At 47.8% G+C, this 11,508-nt stretch overlaps 2 protein-coding genes across 5 annotated transcripts; one reads left to right on the top strand and one right to left on the bottom strand.

Moving 5' to 3' along the window:
• Window positions 1–472: 472 nt before the first annotated feature.
• LOC130521637 (immunoglobulin superfamily containing leucine-rich repeat protein 2-like) lies at window positions 473–5,541 on the top strand. Of its 3 annotated transcripts, none has more exons than XM_057025352.1 (2): window positions 473–595; window positions 2,442–5,541. In XM_057025352.1, exon 2 carries the CDS (start codon window positions 2,448–2,450, stop codon window positions 4,476–4,478), a length of 2,031 nt encoding a protein of 676 aa, XP_056881332.1. In that variant the 5' UTR covers window positions 473–595; window positions 2,442–2,447; the 3' UTR covers window positions 4,479–5,541. The 3 variants fall into 3 exon arrangements, with proteins under 3 accessions (XP_056881332.1, XP_056881333.1, XP_056881331.1); XM_057025353.1 differs by lacking the exon at window positions 473–595 and adding an exon at window positions 633–1,035; XM_057025351.1 differs by lacking the exon at window positions 473–595 and adding an exon at window positions 1,054–1,212.
• Window positions 5,542–5,909: 368 nt separating this feature from the next.
• Window positions 5,910–11,247, bottom strand: LOC130521638 (receptor for retinol uptake stra6-like). Of its 2 annotated transcripts, none has more exons than XM_057025354.1 (17): window positions 10,964–11,247; window positions 10,451–10,517; window positions 9,861–9,946; window positions 9,649–9,788; window positions 9,395–9,561; window positions 8,875–8,982; window positions 8,540–8,607; window positions 8,238–8,317; window positions 8,091–8,152; window positions 7,860–8,022; window positions 7,712–7,787; window positions 7,395–7,528; window positions 7,181–7,298; window positions 7,000–7,101; window positions 6,747–6,910; window positions 6,545–6,682; window positions 5,910–6,466 (listed from the first exon to the last, which is right to left on the bottom strand). In XM_057025354.1, the coding sequence occupies exons 1-17, from the start codon at window positions 11,050–11,052 to the stop codon at window positions 6,189–6,191; spliced, it is 2,040 nt and encodes a 679-aa protein (XP_056881334.1). In that variant the 5' UTR covers window positions 11,053–11,247; the 3' UTR covers window positions 5,910–6,188. The 2 variants fall into 2 exon arrangements, with proteins under 2 accessions (XP_056881334.1, XP_056881335.1); XM_057025355.1 differs by having other exon boundaries at window positions 5,910–6,445.
• Between the last annotated feature and the right edge of the window lie 261 nt (window positions 11,248–11,508).

The following is an 11,508-nucleotide window of genomic DNA, read 5'->3' as shown; positions in this document are numbered from 1 at the left end:
ATGTGGGATAAGCTGCATTTAAACGCAACACGACAGCGTAAAAAACATCTACATTTCTTGTGGAAACATAGATAAATAAGTAATCAGGCTTAAGATCGCAGGTTTGTGACCACGATCCATTAGGAGTGTGAAGCTTCTTACATCTTTTTTACATTTATAAACTACATAAGATAGAGTCACAACTACGTCTGTTTTATATCAAGATTTAAGTCCGTCAACCAACACAACGTTGAACATGTTTTCCTGCTTGTTATTTATTTATTTATTTATTGATCCCGCTTCTTTTTGAGGATCAATTTTTGTCCGATTGGGCCAATTATGGAGGCTGAAATCAGATATGTTGGTTTAATGATTACTCTGTTCTTCTCTGGCCACTTTCGGTCGTTTCCCCTTTAAAATGATTTTTAAACGTCGATGTCCGGAGCTGTGTCGGGGGGGGGGGGGGGGTGAGAGGAGGAGGGGGGGGGGGTAACTCTCGCAGAGTCAGACGCGGTCGGTCACGCACGCTTACGCACGGGAACGCAGACTGAAGTGATGCGCGTTTAGGGGAATTTGCATCTTTTTGCACTGCAGCGCAGGAATACAACACAGGCTGGTAAGTTGATCACAATGCTCGATCCCTCCCTGCTCGTGCATGGCTCGTGCGTCCCCATCCAATGATCACGTTCAACCGGAATAAACTTTGGTTTCAGGCGCGGTTGTTAGTTCAGTGTTTTATCATCATTTTAAGGATATGCTTTTTAGTGTTGATGAGAGAGAATTCCAATACAGAAATCCTGATGTAAACGCGCGCGCGCGCACACGCACGCACACGCCCTCGGCGCCAAGGACACAGATTCTGCTGCAGTCCGGAAACCAGAAGCTTCTGTCAGTGACTCAGCAGCGTCTCTGGTCCCAGACTCATCCAGTTTATGCAGAGTCTGGTGGAGAAGGGAGCTGATCTATGGGGCAGGATGGGGACACGGATCTGTGGAATTCATGGATAAATAATGAAACACCCGACCTGCAAACACTGGAGGTTGCGTTTGAGTCCCGGTCAGAACCATTCTCTGCTTGCATGCATGAGCATACTGATTAGAGGCTCCAAATCTCGTCAAGATAGCATTATGTGTGTGTGCTGTGTGCACCTTGTGATGTCCCAGTCACTCAAAGTAGAACGTGATGGCTTTAGCCGTTAGCGGCCCCCTGCATTGGAACCAGCTCTCTGTCCAGGTACACGAGGCTGACACCCTCTCTACTTTTAAAGTTACTCTTTAAACTTTCCACTTTGGGAATGTTCACTCTTTTTTGCCAAACTAATGCAATAGATAGAACAGGGTCAGCTAACATTTAGCATCATTTTAGCTATACTGCTATAGGTGGAGCCTGCCAGGCTATCAAAACATAATCCAGTGACAGCTCTCTCTCTCTCTCTTTATTGGTTCATGGATGAATCTCCTCTCCTCTCCTCTCCTCTCCTCTCCCCTCCTCTCCTCTCCTCTCCTCTCCTCTCCTCTCTCCTCTCCTCCCCTCCTCTTCTCTCCTCTCCTCTCCTCTCTCTCCTCTCTCCTCTCCTCTCCTCTCCTCTTCCTCTCCTCTCCTCTCTCTCCTCTCCTCTCCTCTCCTCTCCTCTCCTCTCCTCCTCCTCTCCTCTCCTCTCCTCTCTCCTCTCCCTCTCCTCCTCCTCCTCTCCTCCCTCTCCTCTCCTCTCTCCTCTCTCTCTCCTCTCCTCTCTCCCTCCTCCTCTCCTCCCTCCTCTCCTCTCTCCCTCCTCCTCTCCTCTCCTCTCCTCTCCCTCTCCTCTCCTCTCCTCTCTCCTCTCCTCTCTCCTCTCCCTCTCCTCCTCTCCTCTCTCTCTCTCTCTCCTCTCCTCTCCCTCCTCTCCTCTCTCTCCTCTCCTCTCCTCTCTCTCTCCCTCCTCTCCTCTTCCTCTCCTCTCCTCTCCTCTCCTCTCCTCCTCCTCTCCCTCTCCCCTCCCCTCCTCTCCTCTCCTCCTCCCCTCCCCTCCCCTCCGCCTCCTCTCCGCTCCTCTCCTCTCCTCTCCTCTCTCCTCTCCTCTCCTCTCCCTCCCCTCCCCTCCCCTCCCCTCCTCCTCTCCTCTCTCTCTCTCCTCTCCTCTCCTCCCCTCCCCTCTCCTCTCCTCTCCTCTCCCTCTCCTCTCCTCTCCTCTCCCTCTCCTCGCCTCTCCTCTCCTCCTCCTCTCCTCTCCTCTCCTCTCTCTCCTCTCCTCTCCTCTCTCTCTCCCCTCCCCTCCTCTCCTCTCCTCGCCTCTCCTCTCCTCTCCTCTCCTCTCCTCCTCTCCTCCTCTCCTCTCCTCTCCTCTCCCCTCCCCTCCCTGGAGAAGGTTCCTGACTGTGACTGATGCTGTACACATAAAGTTGAGCATAAATGAGGCATGTTGAGAATCTGTAGATCCTAAGAGGTGAACATGCCTGATAACTAACTGTGATACTGGTTCACAGGAGAAGATGATGTCGGACACACACCTCCTGTGTGTCATGCTGTGGACGGCCTCCATTTGTGCCGCTGGACTCAGGTGCCCTGAACTCTGCACCTGCTCGGACAAACAAGGCCGTTACGTTGCAGAATGCTCTTTCAAGGGTTTTTCTGAAGTCCCAGAGGTTTTCCCCCCAACTGTTTCAACCATCCATCTGTCTGCCAACAAGATCAGCTCCATACGGTCGGGCAGCTTTGACAGTGTCCACCAGCTGATGTCACTCTGGTTGGCCAACAATCAGATAAGCTCTGTTGAGGAAGGGTCCTTTGCAACTTTGGTGCACCTGCGGAGCTTTGACGTCAGCTACAACAACATAGCGAACTTTCCATGGGGGGACCTGAGGAACCTCACAAATCTGGAGCTGCTAAAGATGAACCACAATCAGATGGTCCACCTGCCGAAGGACGCCTTCTCCACGCTCAAAGACCTCAGATCCCTTCGACTGAATAACAACAAATTCGTAACCATAGCAAAGGGGACATTTCAAGGTTTGCTGTCTATGTCCTATTTGCAGATCCATGAAAATCCTTTTGCCTGCACCTGTTCCCTGGACTGGCTCAGAGTCTGGATCTCAACTACCACCGTCTCCATCGGCGATCAGGAGTTGATCGTTTGTGAATCTCCAGAGAACCTGAAGGGGCGAGTGATCGGAAGATTGCCGGAAACGAATTGCAAAGTCCCAAATACTTCAATTCAAATTGAGCCAGATGCTCCTAATGCAACTTTCTTGGAGGGAAGCACGCTGATCCTGACTTGCCAATTTGCCGGGAACCCAAAGCCGCTGGTGATGTGGAGTATTCAGAGCAGAGGTCAGAAGCAGCAGGTGCCACTGTCCTTCTCAGAGGACGACTCGAGTGAAGCCTCTTCACTGCGCGACAGTCATGTCCGTATCTTTAACAACGGCACGCTCATTGTTTCGAGCATCGGGGAAGATGACAGTGGCAACTACTCCTGCTCAGCCACAAACGAATTTGGGAGGGCAGAAGATGCGGTTTCTGTGACAGTGGTGGCTTCTGCTAACCCCACGCCAGAATCGCCTTACACAATGCAGCAATCTGTGAGCAAGGCAACGAGCAACAGTCAGGATTCCGTGTCTGCTACCGATATACAGTCGTCTGAAGATGCGGCGCAGTATCCACCACACGGTAGTAAATGCGGCCTGACGGCCAATACCAGATACATTTCTAGCTACGTCAGCAACGGCAGCCTTGATGACATCAAGCAGTACACCTTTGACTTTGGCGTAATTGCATTAGGGGTGACAGAAACAGAGGCAACCGTGCGACTCAACCCTCTTCTTATATCCAGAGACAAAGGTGTCCCCCAGACTGCCACGACTGTAAAAAGCGTCACCGTTGACAGTGACGGACATCAGGGCGTCTCAAACGGTTTGTACCTGTGTGTCACCGCCGACCACAAACACGAGGCCGTGCAGTGGTCGCGGGTTAAAGAGGGCATCAACACGTATCTATTCGCTGGCCTGCGTCCCAAAACCAATTACTCTCTGTGTCTGACCTACGAAGGGGAGGACTGTGAGGTGCAAGTGCTGTTCACCACCAGAAGACGGGTACCCAACCTCCTCATCATCATCTCTGTCAGCATCTGTCTCCTCACCGTGTCCACTGTGCCTCTTCTTGGCGCGACGTGTTACCACCTGGTGTACAAATATCGCAATAAGACCTACAAACTGATTCTCAAGGCCAAAGACCAGTGCCACCTGGAGAGGAACGTCACAGCCAACTTTCACCTCCACAGACCTCACACCGAGTCCCAGAGTCAGATCAACGGCAGCCAGCTGGACGAGGACGAAGCAGAGATAGAGAGCGGGAACGGCGAGAAGGAGGCAGATACAGAGGAAAGTGTCATGACGGAATCCTTCAGTTTGTCCCACTGCCGGGCAAATTCGGATGAATGCGACATGGTGTCCGAGAACAGTGACCGGCTACCTTTAGGGGCCGAGGCAGTGAACATCGTAACTAACTACCAATACCCAAATCTGTAACCGGTGTTTCGGATTTTGCAAATCTGTGTATTTAATGAAATGGTCGAATTTACTTTTTTTTGCTTCAGAGTCAGTTGAAATTTAGAGAAAATCATGCCGAATGGGTATAGACTCTGTTGGCTTCAGAGTAACGTTAGTCAGCCTAACCTAACCTGCTTAGCCTAACCTAGCCTAACCCAAATTGCCACAGGATGCGCTAGCAACGTGTCACAGTATTAGTACAGTTATGAGAATGTACTCACTTGGTAACATAGACTAGTCTGTTGTGAAAGTACAAACTGTACAATCCTCACCAAATCGTCAACGCACTGCCAGAGAACACTCAAGCTACGAGCATCGCGCTGTTAACACATTACACGGGGGATATCTGGGGTTACTTAGCGTAGCCAGGTCCTGCCTTCCGAGAAGAGAAACCTGCTGCCGTGACAACAAAGTGCCTAGTTAAAATTTTATGGCAGAGGGAATGCAAAGGTCATTAAGCTTAATTTCCAACACTGATCCCAGCTCAGAGCTAAACAGCAAAGATAGACAACAAACGACGAATACACAGGAGACACGCCATTAGCTGGTGAGTTCAGCTTCATATTTTATTAAAGCGTTTATGCCAATGTGTTCTGTGTAAAGAAGTAATCAGAGCTTTCCGTGCCTCTTTTTTAAACTATATTTTGTGATCAAACACCTGCAGAAAACAATATTTGCACTTTATTTCGAAACATTTATTGTGGATCAACTACAGTTAAAATGAGTTTTTGAAAAAGCTACGTTTTGTAATGAGATAACAGGAACGATTGCATCTTCAGTATTACTCCAAGATACAGTATACATTGAGTTCTGAAAAGGGGTCTTTCTCAAGTAAAAGCTGGTAAAACAGGCACCAAATGTCATATCTGTGTGCTATTTACTGTCTCACGTGTCCTTTCCAATGAAGTGGCCAGACAAGTTTGTTGTTATTGTGTTCTGTACACCGTTGTGATTCGCAGTAAACAGCTAAAACTTTGTGCCGTAGAAATACTCCCGACTTACAGAAAAACTGGATACATTCCTCAATAAAGAAATGACCGACTGTGTCGCCTACTTTGTTTCTTTCTTTAATCATTTAGGTAAAAGCTACATAAGAATAAACCAAAAAGCTAGCTTTACTTATCAGGTGCTACAGAGCTAATCTAAACTTGTGGCTAACAACACTGATGAATCACCCTTATTCGCTTTAATCCCAGACGTGTGACCACATGCATTGACCATTTCTGCTGATATTCTTTCCTCCCAAAGCCATTTCAACTCAAACTGGGGAAACTGGATTCTGACCCCGGTATTGACTCTGTGGATGTGACGTAGCCATCGATCAAACTGGGACTATGCTCATCAATAGCTAATCAAATTTCAACAGTGCTGCACAGGCAGGATGTGCACAAACAACATGAGGCCAGCTGATTTCTCTGATTAGGTAAATGTTTTTATTCAAACTTTTGCCTTTTGTTAATGAATTACTGAGCCATCGTCTGTTTGAGAAGTGAAAGGTACAGCATGTTCAATCACAGTAGCTTCTCTTTCTCCTAACCTGGTGGGATTAACAATAGTTCCAAGTCACAACTGTAGGAATTCATATTTTTGGTTGGTTCACACAATGTTTTCCCAATCTTAATCTCTAACAAATACCTCTCTCATGGCTAAACTTTAACTCTGGATTTTGTTTGGAGAATAAAACCACATTCATGGATCTCCCTCGGTTTTCTCTTGGGTTGATGGCGTCTCGGTGGGCTCGACTGCCTCTGCGGCAGCCTGTGTGGCTTCTGTCTTACTGCCCTGAGAGTCGTGGTTTGGGGTCCCGTTCAGGACATTGTCAGAGGTCTGCAGGGTCTGGAAGTGTTTCCTGGAGCCCAGCAGTGACGGATTGTTAACCAAGGTGTAGAGCAGCTGCCAGCGTGAGCGGATCCTCCGATGGCCGGTCACCTTGCTGGGCTGAACCCCTGCAATCACGGAGGAGCAGGCTGTCAGGGCGGAACCAAACGGTAAACTGAGGGAGTGGAACCAGCCGAAACGTGCTTCACAAAGTTCTGGGTCCCTACCTTCTTCTGCATCCCTCATCTTCCGCCCAACAGGACCGCTCTCCACCATCAAGTCCAGCAGCAGGCCGCAGAACGCCTTCATCACCGGGTGGGACTGGCTGACCTCCACCTTCAGGGAGTGGGTGTAGTACCTGTAGGCTGCGGTTAGAACAAATATCAGCAACGGCCGTCTGTGTGAGAGGGAGCCAAGCTGATGTTTTACCGGGGTCGTAGTTTTCTGCTGAACGGTGCAGCAGACTGATGTCGATGCGGCCCAGGTGAAGGATGTTGTACAAGGCCGTTATCACCATCCTCCATATTGCAACTATCAATCCAACCACGGTGTTGATGAGGAACAGCAGGTACGTCAGCAGAAAGAGACTCTCTCTGCAGATAAGATGAGGTTTTCAACTTTCAAACACGTCCTTTGTCCGTGTCTCTGTGCTGTCCACAAACCTCAGATGGGCTTCACTGACCTGTTGTTCAGGTCTCTGGTCCCAGCTTCCTTCTTGATGAAAGCAAACTTGGCAACGACGTGTTGAAGCGCGGTGGCCAGCAGCAGCGTGAGCCAGGCCGGCCTGAGACACCAGGGAGGCAGGCAGGTTCTGCGAGTGTCATTCATCTGCAAACGGACTGCGGCACATGTGCGGCACTCACCAGGCCTGACCCGCAATTTCAAACACGATGACGTTGCGGCGGTAGAAAACGGGAACGATGATCATGAACACCAGGAAGAGGAAGCAGATGAAAAACACGATGGTCTGAATGGCCATCCCTGTGGGAAGGGAAGAGGGAAGAAAGGTGTACACACGTCTTATTTGCTCAGTAAATTAACAGCGACGGTCGTTTTGGACGCAAACGTCAGCTGTACCGAGGCTGACGATAGCAGCCTGATATCCCGCCAGGCCCATCCAACAGACGATACCAGGTTTAGACGGACTGATGGTCTTCTGGCTGTTATAAATACTGTAAACATCTCCTTTGTACAGCCCCTTCAGGTTTGACCTGAAACAAATCAAACCTTGATAAAAAACATCTCTGGATAAAAAAAGCCCAGCATATGATGAAACAAAAACACCCAGAAAACTTCTAACATCCCACTTGTCGGCCATTAACGAAGGGAATTCTCATGAGCTGTACCTCATCCCTCCACCAGGGGGCGATCGTGTTGGCAATGTGAGGTTTTACCTGTGAAGAATCATGGATCTCATGAGCATGATGAGGTTGACCAAACAGGACAAGGTCGCCGCACACAGGTAGCAAACTACAAGAAAGGAAGATTAGCTCACTTTCAGCTGAGGTGAGGTTGAAACTGGCACAAAATAGTTAGGCGAACCTTCCAGCAACCAGGTATAGAAGGTCACAATCTGCACGACCTCCATCCGGTCCTCCGATAGGACGATCCCGACGCCAAGTAAAAGGAAGGCGATGTTTTCATCAATGCCGGCACGGACGATGTGCAGCGTGGGGACCACGGCGACGACTAACAACAGCGCCGTCTGATGGGAAACCAAACAATAAATGCAACCATGGCGATGCCGTTCGGCCTGAGAGGGTCCAGTCTTACGTGGTAGATGGCCAGAAAGGCGACGAATGCTGACACCGCAAGTTTGAGTGGAAACCGGAACACTGAAATACAAATGTAATAAATAGTTTCATAATTTTGCGTTTAGCCGATGGACTTGTGAAAATAGAGTGAGACGAGTTCACAAACCTTTGTCTGGGATGTAAATGTAACTCTTTGGCACCTCCAGGATTCTCTCAACCAGCGATGGTTCATCTGATGACGAAGAGCTGGAACACGCCACATGTTATTTACACACAGAATTATGCTTTAAATCCGTTTAACATAAAGGAGTTCATCTCAGAGTGGAGTCATTGGTGTACTTGCAGCGTGTTCCCTGAAAAGTTCAGAGATTTTTTTAAATCCAACTCGACAGTGTCAGTTATGTGTAGTCTGAGATGTGATTTTGGAGTTTTTGGTGTTATTTTTTGAGGGAAAAACAGGACGCTAACCTGCCATTTGATGACCTTTTCTTGAGAAGTGACTTCACATATTCAGAGTAGTAGCTGCTGTCAAGGTCCTGTTTGATGAAATGAAAAAAAATCACATCTGTTAAAGGTAGAACTTCTGTTTGAGGCTTCTGTGCAAAAAATACAACCCTCAGCTTTAAATAAGCTTTCCAAAAACATCACTTCCTCCATCGTCATAATCTGGTGGCGGCCACTGAATAAGGTCTGCTTTATTTTGGACAAGCTGATTACGTGTTTCACACTGCTGAAATTCAGGCAATGGAAGAAACCAGAGAGAAAGAGAATCATTCGGATTCACCCGAATGCCGACATCTCACCTCATCTGTCTTTGATCCTTTGATCAACAGGAAAAGAAACTGCACGCAGAGGAATGCCAGACACGCCAGCTGAGGGAGACTCGCTAGCAGAGCGTAATATTTATAGATCTGTGAGGAGGAAGAGGGGGCAGATTAGGTTTTGAAGATCACACCACAGACTCACACCTGGGAGCCATCCTGTCACTGCCATCTAGCGGTGATGTCATCATCTGCAACCAAGATTCTGCACTGCAGCAACCAGGAAGTGCTTCATGTGGGATCCTCCCAAAAAAACAGAGAATGCCCTGAGTTCCACCACCTGTCCTCTCTTGCCTATGTCTTATTCTCTCCCAAACCACACAAAAGTCCCATATTGCACTTTTATAACCATTAATTGAACCCTCTGAGGGGGTGAAGCCTATGGCCTGACTGCAGTGTACATCCACCAGGGGGCAGAAGAGGAACTAGCTTCTCCGTCATAATGGTTATTAGTCCTTTACGGCAGATGCACGTCTTGGGACAGAAGGGACAGCTTACTCACCTCTTGGGTCTTCGAGCACTCCACCTTCTGCCACAGCAGGATGATGAAGTGGGTGAAGGAGAGCAGGGCTCCGAACACATAACCGACTTTGTGCTGCAGCGTGTTGCAGAGCAGCAGGGGATAAAAGAGCAGCGGATAGTAGAAAATGGCGATTATCTTCATGTACTCTGAAAGACAGAGAAGCTTCAGCGTACCCTTCCCTCCTCCAGCATTTAAAACCAGCACTGACGAGAGCATACTGGTGGATGGTGCACCTTTAATGTCTGCTGGGGTGTTTTTTGAGAAGGGCAGAGGGTCCGGAGCGATAGCCAGTACCGCCAGTTTACTGAACACCAGTCCAAAAACGGCCATGACCACACCTTTGTTCTGGGTCTGGTCCAGGAAGTTGACAGGGCTGTGATGACGAACACGAGCAGTGAGGCCACTTAAAGGGCTTCAGTCAGTCTTTAGCAGCTGTGGGCCTCACCTGAAGACGCTGGAGGATCCTCTGGTAAATCCTTGGCACAGCTTGTTTTTGCGAGTGAGAACAGCCAGGATCAACACCACCACCACCTGTGTGTGTGTGTGTGTGTGTGTAGATTTTTCACCTTTCAAGTGTCCTTTTTTCACCTTTCAGTTACAGTTTTACAGTTTATTAGACATTAATTACACATTTCCTGACCGGGAGAGCTGATGTCCACTGAGGGGGACACCTGGTCACACATTAAAGGGAAAAAATTAAAGAACATTGACAAGAATACACATGTCGGCACAACCAACATGTGTATTGTTTCAGATGCTAGAGTCAAACACCAGGCATTATACTTCAGTGACAGGAGAAAGTTCTCCGTGGTCCACCTGTGCACACCTGTGAACATTAGATTATATAAACCTGAAGGCAGGTCAGCCATCTTTATACAGACACACACACATATACTGTATATACATACATACATACATACATACATACATACATACATACAACATACATACATACATACATACATACTACATACATACATACATACATACATACATACATAGAGAAAAGAATGAATAAAAAGTTAGTTTACTTACAGATATGGACAGCATGCATATGTGGAACAGTGTGTCGTCCACTGTGGGGTCACATGGTAAAATCACCCTGACAAAAGGGAATACTCTTGTTAAACCTACTAAAAGCAGCAAGTTACTGAACACAGTTCACTGTTAAATATGATTAAAAACACTGGACTTGTTGTGACTGCTTTGATTTGTGTGTTAAGCTCGTAATGGTTTATTTTCAGCTTCCGTTTGATTAGTGTTCAGTGATTAGGGTAGCGACGCTTCCATGTTTTGACCTTGAGAATATTACAGTATGTTGGCAATATTTTTAAAGAAAAAACATATTTAATCACAGAAAACGCATGTTTTTTTCACCAATCCTGTTAAATACTCCTTCAAATATTCAATCTGTTTATCAGGAAAACCATGGAGTCTAATGTGGAACGTCGGGATCTGCGTCTCATCTTCAGGGTGTAGAACTTGTAGAACTTCCTTATCATGCTGAGGTGTTTTGACGGGTTCCTCTGGAACTGGTTCTATACTCACTCTTTGGGGCTTGTGGTGGGTTCTGTCTCATCTGAATATTCGTAGTAGGAATATTCGTACGGCTCCAGTTCCACCTGGCTGTGATTCATGGCAGCGGCTGTCAGGTCCAACAGGTGAAGCACAGGGACCAAATATCTCCTCCAGATCTTCTCAGGTAACCAGGCTCAACGATCCGCAGCTGCTGCAGCCTGTCGGAACCAACAACACAGACGCATTCCAGCCGGGAAAAGAGCTCAGGGCGAGCAGATTAACCTCCCAGAGGGGAGTTAGAGAGGGGAGAGAGGCTCAACCTTACAGGGAATAATGGAGGAGGAAAATCCCCCTGAAGTAACCACGTTTTCCCCACTGGAATCTGAGTTCATTAGTCACCACCAAGTAATGAAAAGCCTGATTGTTCGTTTGTGTCAGTCTCTGCTTTTATTTGTGGCACCGAGGATCATTTCTGCACAAAACCCAAAACACAGATCCAATTTTGCTTCATTTATTCAACTGCTCATATTTGATACGTACATTTTTTTTCTTGTCACATGTTAGTTGGTCTTTTT

Source organism: Takifugu flavidus, chromosome 2 (assembly GCF_003711565.1).
Source record: "Takifugu flavidus isolate HTHZ2018 chromosome 2, ASM371156v2, whole genome shotgun sequence".
Classification (NCBI taxonomy): Eukaryota; Metazoa; Chordata; class Actinopteri; order Tetraodontiformes; family Tetraodontidae; genus Takifugu; species Takifugu flavidus.
Note: the sequence above shows the minus strand (reverse complement) of the source record. Positions and strands in the feature narration are given on the sequence as shown.